A 20000-nucleotide genomic window follows, 5' to 3' on the forward strand; every position below is an offset into this window, starting at 1 on the left:
TTTTGGTTTAGTCCACTTTTAGTGGTTTAGTCCAGTTCTTTTTCTTCTCTGTATTGCAGAAATGAGAAGTGATGAAGTACAAATACTTTGTGTCTGTACTTAAGTAGATTTTTCTGGTATTTTAGTTTTTCACTCAGTCATTTTTACTTCTTACATTTTCAAAACAGACTCGTTCCTTTTTTTTTATTTTTTATTTTTTTTTATTTGGTGACCACCAATCATCAATCTTTGTTCTTCTCACTGCGCCGTTTTTAGCACATCAACATGTTACTTGTGATTGCGCAGCTTTCTGAATCCACTGGTGCATCGTTTCCCGTCTCTCACACCACAGACGTAGACTAGATTCTGAAGCTCATAATGAGAAGGCAGTAAGAAGTCTGGGGTTAACGTGAATGAGACAGATGGAGTCAGTGATGAGAACATGACTGAGAGCAGACACATTCCAGCGTGACACTAAAACAGGTAGTAATAATCACTACTTTTTACTGAAGAACATGTCGGAGCCCAAACGTCTTTCCTTTAACTTGAGTAAAAAAGTGCAGTCAAAACTTCATCTTTTACCAGAATCTTTTAAAACATCAGTATCTGCACTTCTGCTGAGTGAAGGATTTATGGATATTTGGCAGCACTTTTGTGTGTTGTCGTGAAACCTGAACATTTTTGGAAGCACTACGTCCAGACCAGGGATTTAGGTGCTCATGGTATGGAGAAAAGAACAAAATCTAAATATCCTAAACATCCCGATTCCATTCTAAAGGCGTCAGCTGGGAAACCAAGAACTCAAGGGATGTTCGTCATGAATTTCTCAGATGGTTAATTTCCTGCTAGATCCTGGTGTGACCTCTGACATGCTTCTGATGTCTCTGCTTCTCTGGATCCCTGAAAGGCTTTGCGACAGACTGCGAGTCCAGAGGGATCGATCGGCTCCTAACACGTAAAGATGTGAATAGATCTGGAAGAATAAACCTCGAGACAGCCTCCGAGGGCCTCGGTTCCACTCCTGATAGTCGTTAATTATCGAGCGCCTGTGACTGTGATGAATAAATAAATAAATGATTAGTGAGATTTGAGATGAATTATAGATGCTAAAGTGCAGATGCTGCATAAAAAAATGGCGCTTAGGAGATTAATGCGCAGTCCTCCTTCCTGTCAGGGTTTTAACGACGGACAGATTTCCGCGTTTTTCCGTGGAGCTGTAATCTGGTGTCGTTCCCGCAGTCGTGCCGCTCCATACCGTTTCGCCTCTGATTGTTTGCGTGCTCATCAGCGAGGCCGGTAATGGAGGAGCATTAATCCGTTTAAAGCCTCGTTTAATAAAAAGGCGTCGTGAACGGATTTGACTGATTATTTCGACTGCTTGCTAATTGCCTCCTTATTTCCTGCGGCGTGTTGAACTCCTGCAGCGGCGTACAGGAGAATCGATGGTGGAGGTTTGACGAAAGCGTTACAGTTAAGATTGCATAAAAAAATCCAAAGGTCACGACCCGTTCGATATGCTCAATACCTCATCTCTGTACCGAGCCGACCTGACCTTGTCTCCTGCCCAAGGTCAACGCTCATCTTCTACCTTAGCGTGCTCTCCATTGCGTGCTATCGATTTCAAACTTAATGCCGAGGTAAAAAGGTCATCAAAGGTCATGTCGAGGTTCTCCTGACAGTCGGAAGGTTATAGGAATTAAAGCTCCGGGGAATTCCGAACAAAGCGCCGAAAGCCGAATCGAATGCATCTGCATGATTCGCTTTATGGATTCTTTTATTGAAGGGAGAGTAAAGAGGGACCAAATCAGGGCTCAGGGTGAAGAGCTTTCAGAGAAAGTGGGACTTTAATAATGTTCGTCTTATTTATGTGCAGTGAAGCACCACTCGACTTGTTCATGGATTCAGAGCTTTTTCTCAGTTCTTGGTGTAAAAGTGATTTGTTTTGTTTTGGGTTTATACTCCACCCACTAGATATTAGCAGTCTTCTTCTCTCTGATCTTAAACAGTGACGGAAAGTGTTAGCATAACGGCACGGTGCTAATGTTAGCATTAGCGTTAATATCCACCTGTTTTCTGGGGGAGGAAGTAAAAACTTCTGCAAAATTATAATGAGATTTTTTTCCCCTACTACATTAAAGTTCCCTGTTTTAGGCTAACCTGCATTTTTTGTAAATTCTGTTTATTTCCGTTAATTCCTGTGGAAAGTTCTTGGAATTCCTGGAATTCTGCAACCCTTTTTAGTTTTTAATGACTATGTGCATATGTAAAAAAATAAAAAATGAGCATCTTCTGCACAATGACACTAATCGTGTTCATGCATTGCAGTAAACTTGATTTCACTGATGTGTGGTACGGGAAAGACTTCATGGGCTTCATGGCACGTGAGGCGTCTCGTGTTGCCAGATCCTTGTGAATACACAGCCCTTGTTCCTCTATGTTTGTAAACAAAGTGAAAAGTTTTTCTCTTCTACTATTTCCATCGTGTTTGGAGGAACAATGTAAACATCATTTAATCATATACTGGACTTGGACTGGACGCAATGCCGAGGTGGTGAAATTCAAGCATGAGATGTTGTTCCTACAGAAACATGGCAGATATCAAAACAATTAGGAATATACTCCGGCTCCCAGTGACGACTCGGGACATGAACACACTTCAACAGTGTGACCTCTCGACCTCCAACCTCAAAAGTAGAAATTCTTTCTCATTTCCATTTCAGTAGACCTGATGGTTCTGTGTTAGAGAAAAGCAGAGGGTGGTATGAGTGATAGAGCTGTCAGGTATGAGGAATGGTGGGAGAGAGAGAGCGAGAGAGAGAGCGAGAGAGAGAGCGAGAGAGAGAGAGCGAGAACACCAGAACCCTGGATCTCTTCCCCAGTCTGAGAGTTTAATCAGCAAAAACGAGAGCGAGAACACGGCTTTCTCTCCTATTTCCACCCTGCCAATCATCCTGTACGCCATTCTCATTACAGCCGTCAGCCCAGGAGAGAGAGAGCGTGAGAAAGAGAGAGAGAGAGAAATGAGTGAGAATGAAGAAGAAGAGACACAAAATGAGACGAGAGGCACTTAGATACACAAATCAGAGAATGTGTGAAGTAGGTATTCATTCTGATTTAACATCATGTGCTGCGATGGAAGAGACTACCATGAGTACGATCATGCTAGAGACGGGGAAAGAAGAAGAGAGGAAAATGGAGCGGTAGAAAGGGGGGGAATAGAGAGAGAGAGAGAGAGAGAGAGAGAGAGAGAGAGAGAGACACAGAAGGTGGAGAGATCGAGGGGGAGAGAAGGGGATAGAAAGAGAGGGATAAAAGAAGAGATTGAGGGAGAGGGAGATATTGACGGATTTCTGAGTGTCAGAATTTAAATTTGTTGACTGGTGTCCATATGACAATGATATATAATGGATTTTATTGAGAGATTGAGAGATTGAGAGATTGAGAGATTGAGAGAGAGAGAGAGAGAGAGAGAGAGAGAGAGAGAGAGAGAGAGAGAGAGAGAGAGAGAGCTATGTGTCATTTGCATTTTTACATGGAATCAGATTTATAAAAAACAAAAGAAGAGGAAAAACTTTTTTTTTCTGGCAACACACACACACACACACACACACACACACACACACACACACACACACACACACACACAGGTGATTGAATGTGAATTAAAATGCAAATGTGACTCTGCGAGTTTTTCTGCTGCCCAGGCTACAGATGGGAAGCGTTTGAACAAGACAGCACGTAGCATTTTGGAATATTAAGAGGAACAGAACAGCCAAGAACACACACACACACACACACACACACACACACACACACACACACACACACACACACACACACACACACACGTTCGCAAACAAGCACTTGTCAAACTAACGGAAGTCTGTTCGCACAATCCGGGCATGACCTGTTTGCCTCTAAACAGAGTTGGCTTCACAGATCCATGGTTCTTCTCGCGCTCGGCAGAACAGACCATCAACATCACCAAACATCTCCGCTTTCAACAAACACACTGCAGATGGAGAAGATAAAAGAGATTAAATACATAAAATGGAGAAATGGAGGAGTTTGTGGTGGTAAGTGAGATGGGAGAGTTTGGAGAGATGGAGGATTTAGAGGAGTTAGATGTTAGAGATATCAGAGATGTGTGTGTCTGTGTGTGTGTGTGTGTGTAAATATTTAAATACATAATTATTTGTTACACCACACACACACACACAGAATGGAGTTTAGCTGGTTCTGCCATTGCTTCTTGGCATGATGAGGCTCTGAGTAACGTTGCTCACCTCTCAGTCAGCTCAACCCACACAACAGCTCCCAACTCATCACACACACACAGACACACAGACACACACACACACACACACACACACACACTTACTCACACTCTTCTCTCATATCCACAGAAATCTAATGAAAGCTTTCTGTATCACCAACATGAGCGTAAAATCTAAACTAAAAGATCAGATGATGAGTTCAGCACCGAGCTCATGTTCATCACTCATTATATTATATTATTATTGTATGGGGGCGTGGCCTAATTACCATTAAACATTCATCACCCTTAGATAAAAAAAAATGCTACATTGCCTTTTTTATTTTTAGATCATATATTAATGTTTAATTGTAATTAGTGTAACTGTGTACATTTTGTTTATATATATATATATATATATATATTATATTGTTCTTTTCTTTGTTACTGCAGTTAAGCTTTTTATATGATCTTTTTATTCATTTTACTGTAGAATTACTTTTTTAAACACTTTTTATTTAACTGTTGGTCCACTTTTTTTCACTCATTAGACACTAGAGTACCGAGATTATTATTATTATTAATAATATTAATATTATTATTAATAATAAAGTGATTTATACATGAATAGAACTTGTTTAGAAGTGTAATTCTGGAACTTTTTACCCTCTGATGCTGTGCATTTTGCATTTCTGTGTCCTTGCTCTGTCCTTGAAAACACACTCATAATCTTGCTTGATGGAAACAACCCAATCCTGAACAGAACGCGTTTAATCATTTAATCGCCTGTGTGTGTGTGTGTGTGTGTGTGTGTGTGTGTGTGTGTGTGTGTGTGTGTGTGTGTGTGTGTGTGTGTGTGTGTGTGTGTGGAGTTGGATGAAGCAGTAGAACTGGCATTTCCTCTGCAATCTGTCCCTGAGACAGGACTACAGCCGCCTGACCATCTGACCACGTTACATCACACACACACACACACTCACTCTCTCTCACTCTCTTTCACTCTCTCTCTCTCTCTCTCTCTCTCTCTCTCTCTCTCTCTCTCTCTCTCTCTCACACACTCACACACACACACACACACACACACACACACACTCACTCTCTCTCACTCTCTCTCTCTCTCTCTCACACACTCACACACACACACACACACACACACACACACACACACACACACACACACTCACACACACACACACACACACAGTTATTAAGTATTCATTCATTATACACAAATATGCCCGATTGTGTTAAGTAAACATGACCCAATGAGGAGAAATGTAAATAAAATGCATGAGTAACACATGAGATTGGAAATACAAGCTGTACGTGCGTGTGTATGTGTATGCGTGTGTGTTTTAAGTGATGTTTGTGTTTTATTTTAAATGTACATCTCTCTCTCTCTCTCTCTCTCTCTCTCTCTCTCTCTCTCTCGCCTTCTTTTTTCTTCCTTTAAGTGAAGACTCATTCCAGGGGGGGGGAGTGGTGGCTCCAGCGGTTAAGGCGCTGGGTTACCGATCGGAAGGTCGGGGGTTCAAGCCCCGGTATCGCCAAGCTGCCACTCTTGGGCCCTTGAGCAAGGCCCTTAACCCTCTATGCTCCAGGGGACCCTTACGAGAAAAATAAATCAAGGACCGTGACGTCGGCGCGACGTGGGGCCGCCTTCCCGTGGGCTCACCACCTGCAGGAGGGACCGTAAGGGACCGGTGCTGAGAGGATTGGGCAGCAGTCGAAGGCGGGGGCCTTGACAGCCCGATCCCTGGACACGGAGAAGTGTCTGGGGAATCTGCTTAGACCAAATTACGGATAAGAGGGAGAAGATGAAAAGAATGAATGATGAATCATTCCACCCCCACATCCTGGTGCATGGTGTCAGTGAGAAACCACACATGAGATGCTGAGATGTAAACATCAGCTGTCTGAAGTATCGTTTCTTGCAGCACGTTTGTGATTTCAGTTAAATTTTTAATTCTGATCCATTATAATTCGGTGTGTGACTCACAGTCTGAGTGAGATGCTGCTCCTTTCTGAACCTGCTCCTCAGAACCCTGCTCCCTTCTGAACCTTGCTCCTCAGAACCCTGCTCTTTAGAACCCTGATCCTCAGAACCCTACTTCTCAGAACCCTGCTCCTCAGAACCCTACTCCTTCCTGAACCCTGCTCCTTCCTGAACCATGCTCCTCAGAACCTAGCTCCTCAGAACCCTACTCCTTCCTGAACTCTGCTCCTTAGAAAAACGTAACTGGTGAAACACGCAGCGAGTCACCAATCAGGATCGAGCGCACGCTCACCAACATACAGTTCAGTATCAGTTCAACATCAAGCAGAACATTTAGAGAGGAATAAATGATGAAGAAACTCCAGACTGGAACTCACCACCACACACGTGACCTTAATCAGACAATTTATTTGAGTAGTAGAAAAGAAGGTTTTGGGTTCTTGATGATTGTAATAGAAATCAATCAGTGTTTGAGTCTTTAATATCATTCTATTAATAGATCAGTGTGCTGAGTCACATTCGAGTCTTTACACATAAACTGAGGTGATTAAGTGAAGAAACAAAATGGATAATAGGAACATTTATAGTTATAATAAATCAGTACTTTGGATGTTTACGTACATTTGAAAGCAAAAACTGTATCTGTAATTGAACTCTCCTACATGGTTTGTGTACTTGGTGCACCACTGGTTCCCCCGAACCCTGAACCTACATGAAAATTTAAAAATGTTTAGAAAAACTGTTCAGTTTGATTCGAGTCAAACACAAAGTGCAATAGTGGTGTTTCAGGTGAATCCAGAACTTCAGGCAGAGATGAACATTTCCCTCAGGTACTGATGAAATGAGAAGCGCTGTAGAGAGCAAACTGATGAACAAGAGAGAAGCGCTGTAACTGACCAAATGCAGGTTAAAGGGGAAAGAATCCAGCTGTGGTGAAGCAGAAGTGCGGTTCACTATGAAGTAAGCGTTAAAGGAAAGAGAGAGAGAGAGAGAGAGAGAGAGAGGAAGGACACTGGAGGAGAAGAGCTCTGTGTGATTAATGAGCTCTTCCACTGTCTCTCGGGTGATGTTCAGCCTGGACACATTAACCAAATTTGATTTGCTGCTTTTTCTGTACCTAATTAGATTGCTGTGTCTAGACGAGCCGTTAGCATGTGAGCCGCGGATTCTACAAGCGAGACGGCTCTCTAATGAAATTACCGACTCTTTAGATTTTAAGGGTGAAGGAGTGTATATAAAAAAAAAACACGACACTAACCAGATTTCATCTTCTTTAAAAGATCGTATCGAGGTTAAAAAAAAACGTTCTGCATTCATATAAAAGCTCATGTAGCATTTAGTTGAAGCCTTTCAAGGTTGTAGTGCACTTCTGGAACTTGTATAAGTTAGAATACGAGACTGTGCAGAAGTTAGGAAGGAGAATTCAGCTCTGTGGTACTTTCCAGGAAAAAAAAAAAAAATCGTTTTTTTTTATTTTTTTATTGTAACCAGGTCTGACTAATGCTGTCAGTAAACTTGGTGTGTAAAAGTGTGTGTCTGTGTTTTGTGTGTACACATATCAACAATAAAGCAATACTTAAAAAAGTGTTATCGGCTATCGGCAAAAATCCATCCAGATAGTTTTTCCAGTTACCGGACCACTATCATTACAATAGCGGCCTCTAGAGGCCAATCACTGACACCATGTGCTGTTTGTTTTTACACGTGAGACTGCACGATGCACGAAGACCGCTGTATTTATTATTCATTAATAAATATAATTATATTTCTTTCCTTTAGCACATTATTAATTATGTAGTTCAGCACTATTTTACATGGAATTTTATGTTTGTTTTTTATTCAGTAGTGATTTAAAAATTTATCGGTTGATTAATCAGTTATTGGCAAGTACAGTTCAACCTAGCTATCAGTTCACCTTTATTCAATATGGTGTAAAATATTGTTTTTGTGCCTGAAACAAATTAACAAATCTCACTAGAATTTTTCTACTTTTTTTTAAAGGCAAATCAGCTGTAATTCAATGGTATTTAGCCACGCCCACAAAACTGGCAATAAAACACAAAATGGCGACTATAAGATTAAAAAGGTGCCATAAATAAACCAAAAAATGCTTTCTGTTGTTAAGGGGGTGCCATTACTTCTGTTTTTACTGTGTGGTTTGGGTTATGATGTCATCGTTTATGGATTTTTTTAATTTTGAAAATCAAATCATTAATGTAAGTCAATAATAATAAAAAAAAAACTCGATTTTTTTCTTAAGTTTTTGTGATTTGAAGCGAAAATCGTACTGAAATTTCCAGAAAGCTGGTGGTGAAACCTAAAGGAGAGTAAAAAGCTTTTACCTGAAAGTTTTCGATTGCGATAAAAAACCCAGCAACATCAAACTGCAACTTCTGGGCCCCTGAGCAAGGCCCCTAACCTCAACTGCTTAGGTGTGGGTCACTCAGGATAAGGTGTGTGTGTGTGTGTGTGTGTGTGTGTGTGTGTGTGTGTGTGTGTGTGTGTGTGATGCTGTTTTTATTTAAACTTTGGCGTAATGAGATGTGAAATGTAGATGCGATGTAAAACTTTGTACCAGCGCTCGAGCAGCGAGGTGGAATCTCAAGGTGGTACGTGAGATGATGTGGTGGAGCAGATGGGACTGAGGTATGCGTCACCTTTTCAGAGAACAGGAGGTGAAACGAATGTGTTTGTGGCGATGAATGTCAGCGAGTGGCATTTACACTGCCACAAAGCAAACATTAGAAAGGGCAGCTGAGACTTCCGCTGGAGCGAGACGTCCTGCTGAGCCGTGGATCAGGTGCACCGGTATGGCACACGCCACACTCTGTGTGTGTGTGTGTGTGTGTGTGTGTGTGTGTGTGTGTGTGTGTGTGTGTGTGTGTGAGAGAGAGAGATTTGGCTATGGGCATCTCAGAGGAGAGAAGCCACTCTTTAGACCCCATTACTAAAGCTGAAAGTTTAATGAGGCCGTAAAAAGGCTGAACAGGGTTCTGAGTTAATGTGCTCTGCTGTTCTGTTGGCGCTAACAGCCACTGAGGAGTCTCACACACACACACACACACACACACACACACACACACACACAGAGCTCATCTGTCTTTCAGTTGTATGCTTATTAGAGGGATAGTGCTTGGCCTGTGAGTAGTTTCTGATTGCCAGAGCCTCGGAGCCCATGTATACATTGTGTGTGTGTGTGTGTGTGTGTGTGTGTGTGTGTGTGTGTGTGTGTGGACAGTGTGTCTTTAGAGATAAAGCACCCAAAGGAAGCTGTGAGGACTTTGTCCCAGCACATGGATAATCCGTCCTATTGAATTCTGCTCTGCTAATATTATAACTGTGTGTTTGGGATCAGCACATTCTCATGCATTCCCCACTGTCCTCGTCCCCTCTTATCCTCTTCCCTGCCGCTCTCATCCCCACTGTCCTCGTCCCCTCTTATCCTCTTCCCTGCCGCTCTCATCCCCACTGTCCTCGTCCCCTCTTATCCTCTTCCCTGCCGCTCTCATCCCCACTGTCCTCGTCCCCTCTTATCCTCTTCCCTGCCGCTCTCATCCCCACTGTCCTCGTCCCCTCTTATCCTCTTCCCTGCCGCTCTCATCCCCACTGTCCTCGTCCCATCTTATCCTCTTCCCTGCCGCTCTCATCCCCACTGTCCTCGTCCCCTCTTATCCTCTTCCCTGCCGCTCTCATCCCCACTGTCCTCGTCCCCTCTTATCCTCTTCCCTGCCGCTCTCATCCCCACTGTCCTCGTCCCATCTTATCCTCTTCCCTGCCGCTCTCATCCCCACTGTCCTCGTCCCCTCTTATCCTCTTCCCTGCCGCTCTCATCCCCACTGTCCTCGTCCCCTCTGTCCTCATCCTCACTGTCCTCATCCTTGCCCCCCTTATTCCCACTGTTCTTGTTCTCACTTTTCTTGTCTCCACCATTCTTATCCCCGGCATTCTCATCCTCACCGTTATCGTTCTTACCATTTACTTTCTCACTATTCACGTCTAATTGTCTGTTTTTCCTTCACTGTTCTCATCCTCTGTTCTGTTCACAGATTAGTCTGTACAACTGATCTCTAGTAATGCACCCTCAGTCTGTCCCTCTGCTTATGTCTGTCCCACTCTCTGCCTGTCTGTCCGTCTTATTCATTATTTGTTAAATCTCCATTCAGTTCTCATTTTCTTCTGTATTTCTTGCTCTCTCTCTCTCTCTCTCTCTCTCTCTCTCTCTCTCTCTCTCTCTCTCTCTCTCTCTCTCTCTCTCTCTCTCTCTCTCTCTCTCATTCATTCATTCGATCTTCACTTTCTTTCGGTCTCGGGGTGGAGGTGGAGCTGCTGTAATCAGCAGGTGGTGATGATGGTGGTGAGGCAGCTGAGTGCTAAGTGTTTATCAGAAAGTTCTCCGACCGGAAAGAGAAAGCGAGAGAGAGAGTGAGAGAGTGAGAGAGAGCTCAGCAGCTGTGTTTCTCAGCGAGGAAGCGGATCATCGTCACGGCGTCTGAAAGCTCGACCTCGGAACATCGCGCATCACACATTACCTTCTCATTACTGTACCATGAATCATCTGTTACTGCGCCCCGGCTCGGCTAAATATACACCCCGCTTTTATTCACATCACAGGAAATCTGCAGAGAGGGAGAGAGAGGGAGAGGTAGAGAAAGAGAGAGAGAGAGAGAGCGAGAGAGCATGAGAGAGAGAATGAGGGAGAGGTAGAGAGAGAATGAGGGAGAAGTGTAGATAGAGAGAGAGAGAGAGAGAGAATGATGGAGAAGTAAAGAGAGATAGAAAGAGAATGAGGGAGCGAGAGAGAGAGAGAATGAGGGAGAAGTAAAGAGAGATAGAAAGAGAGAATGAGAGAGAGAAAGAGAGAATGATGGAGAAGTAAAGAGAATGAGGGAGCGAGAGAGAGAGAGAGAATGAGAGAGAGAGAGAGAGAGAATGAGAGAGAGAGAGGGAGAAGTAGAGAGAGAGAATGATGGAGAAGTAAAGAGAGAGAGAAAGAGAGAATGAGGGAGCGAGATATAGAGAGAGAGAGAGAATGATAAAGAGAGATATAGAGAGAGAGAGAGAATGAGAGAGAGAGAGAGAGAGAGAGAGAGAGGAGTTCAGATTGTGTGGTTTTGATTGAACGGATTTGGAAAACAGGAAACACTCGAGTGACCAATGGAGTAAAAGCTTAGAGTACAGAGGCGTAGTGAGATTGTGTTAATGTGATTGTAAATGAACGTGCAGTAACTGTAATGAATGTAATTTGAAACAGTAATTAATAAGCGTAACAATGTGTAATTAACTGCAGCAGTAATGAACTGCACCGAACAATAAACTGCATTAAAATCTAATGAATGAACAGCAGCTTGGAAAAAAATCCTCCTCTGCTCTTATTAGTGACTTTACTCTCATCCTGCTCTACTTCTTTCAAAGATCAGCCTTCATAACCTCAAGCTCTGGTGCTTCTTCTGCATCAGTGTTTGTGAAACCTGATGAGAGAAGCTCAGATATAAACCTGGGTCTTGATTGAGTTTATTTGTGTTCTTTGTATAGTAACTTATTGTGTAATTTTTATGTCCCAAAGCAGCTTCACAAATATAAATAGATAAAAATGTTATATTCATAAATCAGTCCCTAGAAGTTGTTCCCTTCAGATTGAGATGGTTTGGTCATGTTCAGAGGGACACGGGGTATATGAAGTTTCACCACAAGCTCTGTTTACAAGAAAGTTCTTTTATTTTTCTACATTTCCACACTTTCAGCATCACAATATCTCCTGATTTACACACGACAATGTCTTTAGGAACACTGACTTATGAAGTTCAGTGCTCCCTGTGACTGTGCGTGCAGTTACAAAACTAATCTCTAAACTTTTTGATAACACCTCGAATGGGTTTGGAGAATGCTGAGGATGGAGAACACCAGGAGGAAAAGAGGACGGAAAAGGAGGAGGTTTATTGATGTGGTGAAGAAACACATGCAGGTGGTTGGTTTGAAAGAAGGCAGATGTAGAAGACAGAGTGATATGAAGACAGAAAGAAGCTGTCATCCCTAAACGTTTATCCCCAATAAGCTGGTGGTGAGGGGAAAAAGTTCCTGAGATGGTATGAGGAAGAAACCCTGACAGGAACCAGACTTAAAAGGGAAATTGGGGTGACACCAAATGTCATACAGGAGTTACATCATATTGAGGTTTATTGTGACTTACAAGAACGAGTCCTCTGAAAGAGTGATTTGTTTACTTTCTATTCATTTACATAGACGCTATGCAGTGTGTGTGTGTGTGTGTGTGTGTGTGTGTGTGTGTGTGTGTGTGTGTATATATATGATGTTGGAGGATCTGCTTATTAAAAAGTGTACCATATTATTTCTAATTAAAGGAACGAAATGATGAACAAGATTCACTAAAATGATCTGATCTTCTAATCACTACTCTAGACTGATCATGTGCAACCGTCTTTATAACGCTGATCCAGGAGAATTCCAGATGTGTGTGTGGGTGTGTATGGTGGGGTGGGAGGTGCTGAAACATGCTGGATCTGGTATAAAGGAAGCTGACAGAAGTCTTGTCTTTCTGCTGCTGAAGTGTCCACTTTGTCCATGTGTGGGTGTGTGTGGGTGTGTCTTTCAGCCCTGATCATGTCCTAATGATCACATTCTCTACTTCTCTCTCTCTCTCTCTCTCTCTCTCTCTCTCTCTCTCTCTCTCTCTCTCTCTCTCTCTCTCTCTCTCTCTCTCTCAGTTGTAATGCAGAGACGATGCTTTTCTATCTATCCTGATTACGGGCTGTTTTTCATGAGGAAAGACGAATCGTTTCTCTCATGTTATTGTCTTGAGTAATATCAGATCTCTTCTCATGATACTCTTATTTATTTATGATTAAAATCTATTTTCTGTGTTTTGTGTTTCTCTCAGTGCTGTTGTTAAATTCGAAAGAATCCCAGGCAGAACTGGGCTGGACCTCATATCCTGCAAATGGAGTGAGTTCTGATTTATTCTTTATCTTTGGGAATCCGTGAATTTAATGATTCTGAAGTTTGTTTTTTAGCAAAAAAACCCCACTTCACACATCAAAAAAGTCCCCGCAGTGACGTTTTATTAGAAATATTAATGTTTAACAAGAAATCAGAGGAAAATTTAATTCAAGACCAAACCACTAACTGCAACTAATTACAATAAACAACTAAAATAAACGACTTTTAACTGTAATAAACTCTATTACACAGTTTTACACTGCATTCAACAGTAATTTATACCTTCAATAAACTGTAATACTGTAAATAACTAGTTGTAATTAACGGTAATAAGCAGTAGTAGTGTAGTGTACATTATACAACTCATACTACAGTTAATTGTATTGTAATTTAAAATTTTAATAAACTAATTTATAATTCTATTAAAATAATAACCTGGATTATAGTTCAACTAAAGCAGTGTTTATTTATGCTCATTAACATGAAGAAATCTGCTTTATTTATATTTATTATAATTTCATGTATTGTTTTAAGGAATAAAATTAAGATATTCTAAAAAAAAAAAAAAAACCAGGTGCTAGAACCCGTTTTGTCAGAGGTCAGGTAACAGGACGCAGGTTAAAGATCGGTGTCTGGAACCTGAACTTCACCGTTTACTTGATTACTCCTGCCTGGAACACGAGCAGCAGGAGGAACAGGAGCTCGCAGCAACCTCTGAATTAAACTCATCACCGTCCTCGTGACCTGCAGCGTGTCTTATTTACACGCCGGAGCTTCTGATTATGTCTCTTTATTACTGAGAGACGAGAGGAAGGAAGCGAGGTTTACTTCAGGTTTGCGGCCAGGAATTACTGCAGCTTTCTCCTGCCGGGAAACTAAACAAAACACAGTGTAATTACAGGCTTATTACAGACACTTTAATAAAAATATCACATGCGCATGCAAACGTACGGATCCCTCCGAACCTGTAGTTTCATCAGAAAAGCAAACCGAGTGAAAAAGGAGGTTTAAATACATGAAAAAAGAATTAGTAAAGAGAGAGATAAAAGTCATAAATAGTCATAAGGGCTGTCAGGAAGAGAGTTCAAGGAGTTTAAAACAAATAAACTAACAAAGAATGATTAATATACAGGATTTTTCATAAAAGAATGAACCGATTTCATTACGCAATATTTCATTAAGGAAAAGTCACAAGTATTATATTCACAATCTATTAGATTTCTCCTTTTTCAACTGGTCACTGACTCGTTCCATGACGATGCTTGAGAACTGAAGCGATGCGTCATGATATCCGTTCATTCTTTTTGAATAAATCTGTATAACAATAAAAATCATTAATTAAATAAAGTATACAAAAACTAAAATAATGGACTAATAAAATTTGTGGGTTTTTTTTGGTTGTGAAAAACTAAAACATTACCTGCTCAAGATTCAGAGAAAATGAAATGGTTTTTCAGCGTATAAAAATAAGTCCCTGTAGTGCTGAAATGAACAGCAACTTGAACAGGAGTAAAGTGTGTGTGTGTGTGTGTGTGTGTGTGTGTGTGTGTGTGTGTGTGTGTGTGTGTGTGTGTGTGTGTGTGTGCACAGTGGGAGGAAATCAGTGGCGTGGATGAAAAGTACAAACCGATCCGCACTTACCAGGTGTGTAACGTGATGGAGCCGAACCAGAACAACTGGCTAAGGACTGGGTGGATCGGGCGGCGCGGAGGTCAGCGTATCTTTGTGGAGCTGCAGTTCACGCTGCGTGACTGTAACAGCATTCCGGGCGTGGCAGGAAGCTGTAAGGAGACGTTCAACCTGCTGTACGCAGAGTCGGACCGGTCGCTGGGGGGCCACGACGACGACGAGGCGCGCTACAGTAAAGTGGACACCATCGCGGCGGATGAGAGCTTCACGCAGGGCGACCTGGGCGAGAGGAAGATGAAGCTGAACACAGAGGTGCGTGAAATCGGGCCTCTGACGCGCCGTGGCTTCCACCTGGCCTTCCAGGACGTGGGCGCGTGCGTGGCCATCGTCTCCGTGCGCGTTTACTACAAACGCTGCCGCGCCGCCGTGCAGAACCTCGCCGTGTTCCCGGACACGGTGGCCGAGGCCGCATTTGCCACGCTGGTGGAGGTTCGGGGAGTCTGCGTTAACAATTCTGAGCCGGACGCCACCGATTCACCTCCCAGGATGCACTGCAGCGCAGAGGGGGAGTGGCTGGTGCCCATCGGAAGGTGCAGCTGCAGTGCCGGGTACGAGGAGGGACACAGCAGCTGTGAAGGTAGGAAGAGTTTATGAACTTTTGGAGATCTGAAACACACACACACACACACACACACACACACACACACAGTGTGCTGTTTGGCAGGTTAGTTGTCTTTCAGTGGAAGGTTTTTACTGTAAAAACACAATTGTGTGCTCAGGGAGAAGCACATGGGGCTGGAAATGGCAGGTGTCCCAATAAAAATAAAGTATTGTGGGAGTAGTTTAACCACAACAGGTGCTAAGGATGTACTTTCACAGTTCGGTACGTGCCTCAACTCGCAGTTTGGTTCAATTTCATTACAGTTACAAAAAAATGCTAAATATAAAATTGCTTGTTTATTATATTTACATTTTGTGAACATCAACAATTTATATTCTTAAAATGCCTGTTTAGTTAAATAATATATTAAATCACATTTTATACAAATTTTATATATAAAAATAATATGGAATAAATCAATATCTATCTATCTATCTATCTATCTATCTATCTATCTATCTGTCTGTCTGTCTGTCTGTCTGTCTGTCTGTCTGTCTGTCTGTCTGTCTGTCTGTCTGTCTGTCTGTCTGTCTGTCTGTCTTTTTATTAATCTGTACGTGTTTCTTAACTCATGATCAGTTGAACCTTTATCATTATATCATTATATTATTATTGTATCATCCAGTGAGTGAAGGAAAAGAAAGAAAATACCCTGAGGATGTTAAGGAAAGAGAAGGGAGGAGAAGATTTGGCTGTAAATGAAACAGGTGGAGTGTCTCACACAATGTGGTGATGCTACATAACTGATTTTCCATTTTTCTGGCATTATTAAGTTCTGGCCTGATTTCGTATGAAAGAAGTCGAGCAGCGCTGCAGACGTGTAATCGTCCCACGTTTCTAAACCAGGTCTGGTGTTGAAGTAAACAGCTGCCACATCGGGAGGTTGCGTACGCGGTTGTGTAACGTGTCCCTGAACCCAGACGTTTATTTAATCACATTTCATCAGTGACTCATGGTGGTGTTTAGTGCCTTTCTGTAGCAGCGTTACATCACCTACAAAAGGAAATAAATAAATACGTGTCTTGGGGTTGTGACCTAATTTGATGTAAAAAGGAAGCGACAGGCGAAGAGAGAACCGAGAAGGAAATAACGCTGAGTCGAGACGAGCATATTAACGTGTCCTGCACGTCACAGACCCTATATATCTGTGTGCATACAGTATAGTGTGTGTGTGTGTGTGTGTGTGTGTGTGTGTGTGTGTATTTATTTTAGAAAAGGCAGTAGAACAGAGCGCTGCTTCACAGACAGGAATTTCATACAGTAAAAATGCAAAAGCAAGAAACCCAATGAACACAATTCAACACGTCTCCTTTCACTGGAGCCACAACTGCACTGCCCACGTGCATTAAATTTAACAGAAGCTTCGATATTCATCTCATCACATGCATTTCTCCACGCATTGAGATTTTCCTGGGGATTAAAATTCTGTTTTTCTGCAAATTCTACAGGAAAGAAAAAACGCAAAAGTACAAATCAAGTTTATTTCTATTACGATTTTCACAACACACATTGTCTCAAAGCAGCTTTACAGAATTTAACAGTGAAGGTGAATGGTGTGTTAATCCCCATGATCACCATGGAGACTGTGGTGAAGGAAAAACCTTAGATGTTATGAGGAAGAAACCTTGAGAGGAACCAGACTCAAAAGGGGAACCCACCCTCATTTGGGTGACTCCTCCTCCTATGTCAGTCTTTGTGGAATATAAAAACAGCAATTACATCCACATGAATATGTTTTTAAGATTGCGCACTTCGCTACAGATTTGGTTTGTGAACTCTGACTAGCGCACTCTCTGTCCATCCTATCAAAGGAGACGAAAATGCCCACATTATTGCAACTCGCATTTGGATTGGTTGACGCAACAGCTTTAGTTTATCGCTCTAAAAAAAAGTGCAGCTGTGCATTACGGCATCATGTGACATGAAGGCTGAAATCTGATTGGATAGAAACTTGCATATAGACACAATGCTATGAAATGAAGCTAATAGATTATTAGAAATCGTTTAATACGAGGTTAGATCATCAGAGAAGGACTTGTTGGCCCTGATGGCTCTCCACAGCATTTAAGAAATGAGAAGCTCCACACTGCATCAGTCAGGGTTGAAGGATTATTAACAGGTGAAAAAAATTAATCCCTGCTGTAACCATCCATCACAGACTCTTAAGTATCGTCTTATTTACATCAGAACAGAAGTATTTCTTATCCAGGCAGTGTGTTTTAAACAATTTGCCATTTTTCAAATGGGAAAAATTCTATTTCAGGGAACATGAAGATGATTCTCATGGAAATGGGAAAGTTCATAACTATAGGTCCATAAAATACTTTTTACATAAAAATTGTTTCTGCAACATCATGCTAGTCATTTATTAACAATTTTGCAAGAATTAGCGTGCGCGCGCGCGCACACACACACACACACACACACACTAGGGGTGTGACGAAATTACACTATCTGTATTCAGATGAAAACCCTAAGTGGGCGTGGCCTAATGTAAATGATGATAAAGTAAATGCTATTCTGTTTTTGAAAACATCCTAAAACACAAGAGAAAGAGATGTTAGTGATACGATCTGTTAGACACTCATTTACACGTAGAGTCGCTACTTAACACTACAGTGTTTAAGAAGTTGGAAGAAAACCTGAGAACCCAGAGGAAACCCCATATAGATGAGGATGCAGAGAGAACGAGTGAAGGACGTAAAGAATTCCTGTAGGAACGTTTTTATTGAGGATTATTGTGTGAAGGTTTGCTTGACTACAGGCTGCAGGACAGAATTACATGGCTGGGTTGCATCATGATGGCCTCATTTAGCATAGGAGAGTGTGTGTGAGTGTGTGTGTGACTGTGTGTGACGGTGGTGGTGGGGGTCCTTCAGTACTGGATTCTGCTGCATGCAAAGTGGCCACATCTCCCACACTGCATTGCACATTAGGACTTGCGAAAGATGTCATACACACACACACACACACAAACACACACACACACACACACACACACACACACACACACACACACACACACACACACACACACACACAGTCTTCATGTCACTGTGATGCATCAGTGTAGGACGAGTGTCATTTTCGGATCAATGGTGAATGTGTGAACGAGAAAAATAGCCTTTTTTTTACGCCTGATGGAGATCATCATCAAAAATCCCATCAAAGTAACAGTTCTTCTCATTATACACAACTTCTCACCAAACTTGTCAGAATTGTACTTTACTCGTGTCTAATCTTTCTGATTATTGTGACACATCAAGCTGGTGGTCAGGGAATGGATCTGGGCAGAGAATGGATCAGTACTGATGTTCTTATAGAGGTTCTTCATCTTGTCTCATCATTACAACCGTTGTTGACTCCCTGACCCTTGTTGCAGTTGTTCAAGCCAGTGGTCTTCACTGTTAATAATCTTAACCAAAACAAGCACCTGGACTACTTTGTGTGTGTATTAAGGACATCGATGTGTAATTTTTAAAGCGCTGACGTGGCTGTAAGTTTTCATTCCAATCAATTAGCTGTCTCACACGATTGGCCTTTAATCGACTGTAAGGAGAGGCTCCTGATTGGTTGGAACAAAAATCTGCAACCCCACCAGCATTTTGTGGAGATTGCTTGCACCCTGACCCATAGCTAAATACACGGAATTAATCAGGAAATGATTAAACCTTGTCCTTTGGATTCCCAGTTCTCTTGTTTGCCATGAGGATGGTGATGTAGACCTCCACCTTAGACACTGGAACAAGGGACATGGAGATGCAAAGAATTCTGACATCATAACTGATGTAGAAGATCTGTGGAGGAATACAGGCATCCATCTGCACCTTGAATGTCCCACTGTTGCATACCATTTATTCTTACAATAAATTTTACCAACATACACAAGTTTCTGTGTTCAGGGTTTTGATGTTTTGTTAAATATTCTGTAACAGATCGTTTCACAGTGTTAAGTTTAGGGGAGAAGAAATGGCTTGGAGGAACTCAATGCTTAGTCCTGTTTGCTTACTATAAAAAAAACAAAAAAACATGGTCCTTCTCATCTGAAAGCTCGACACAAGTTGAGTGTGTGTCAGTGTGTGAGTCCACAATGAGCTGTAGAGTGGCGTTTCTTACTACCGAAAAGCTGAAGTGTTAGATAGAGAAGTAAATCTGAGGTGGAGCGAGTGACTCAGAAGCCACCCTCAGAAATGACTTCAGTTTTTAAAATCAGAGAAGAAGGAGGTGAACGTTAGTGGAGTTAAACATTTCTCATCTCCTGATTATGAGAGATCCAGATGTTCAGATTGCAGCTCTCCAATGTGCTGAAAGCGTTGTTAAAGGGCTGTACTAGTGCTTTTCAGTACATTGGAGAGCTACATTTTGATTTCCCGGGTGTTGGTATAACCAACCTGCCTAACTGATCTCACGATCCAACTCAAACCCTCTTGCTCATCTTCATACTCCTCATCTGAGCCATCCACCTTCTCAGCATCAGGTGATCTAATCACAGATCATCTACTGACCAGCAACTAGCAGCTTAATGT

General features: G+C 42.0%; 1 protein-coding gene across 2 annotated transcripts in view; it reads left to right on the forward strand.

The window, feature by feature from the left end:
* epha10 (EPH receptor A10) overlaps positions 1 to 20000 on the forward strand; it is an 80346-nt gene that overhangs the window by 7645 nt on the left and 52701 nt on the right. For both annotated transcript variants that reach the window (XR_014537562.1, XM_083566475.1), the window contains exons 2-3: positions 13126 to 13190; positions 14775 to 15450. Coding sequence is in view for 1 of the 2 variants with exons in the window: in XM_083566475.1 (XP_083422601.1) it covers positions 13126 to 13190; positions 14775 to 15450 (741 nt within the window). In the remaining variant the exon portion in view is untranslated. The remainder of the gene's footprint in view (positions 1 to 13125; positions 13191 to 14774; positions 15451 to 20000) is intronic.

The sequence above is a fragment of the Silurus aristotelis genome (genome assembly GCF_946808225.1).
Source record: "Silurus aristotelis genome assembly, chromosome: 17".
NCBI classification, from domain to species: domain Eukaryota; kingdom Metazoa; phylum Chordata; class Actinopteri; order Siluriformes; family Siluridae; genus Silurus; species Silurus aristotelis.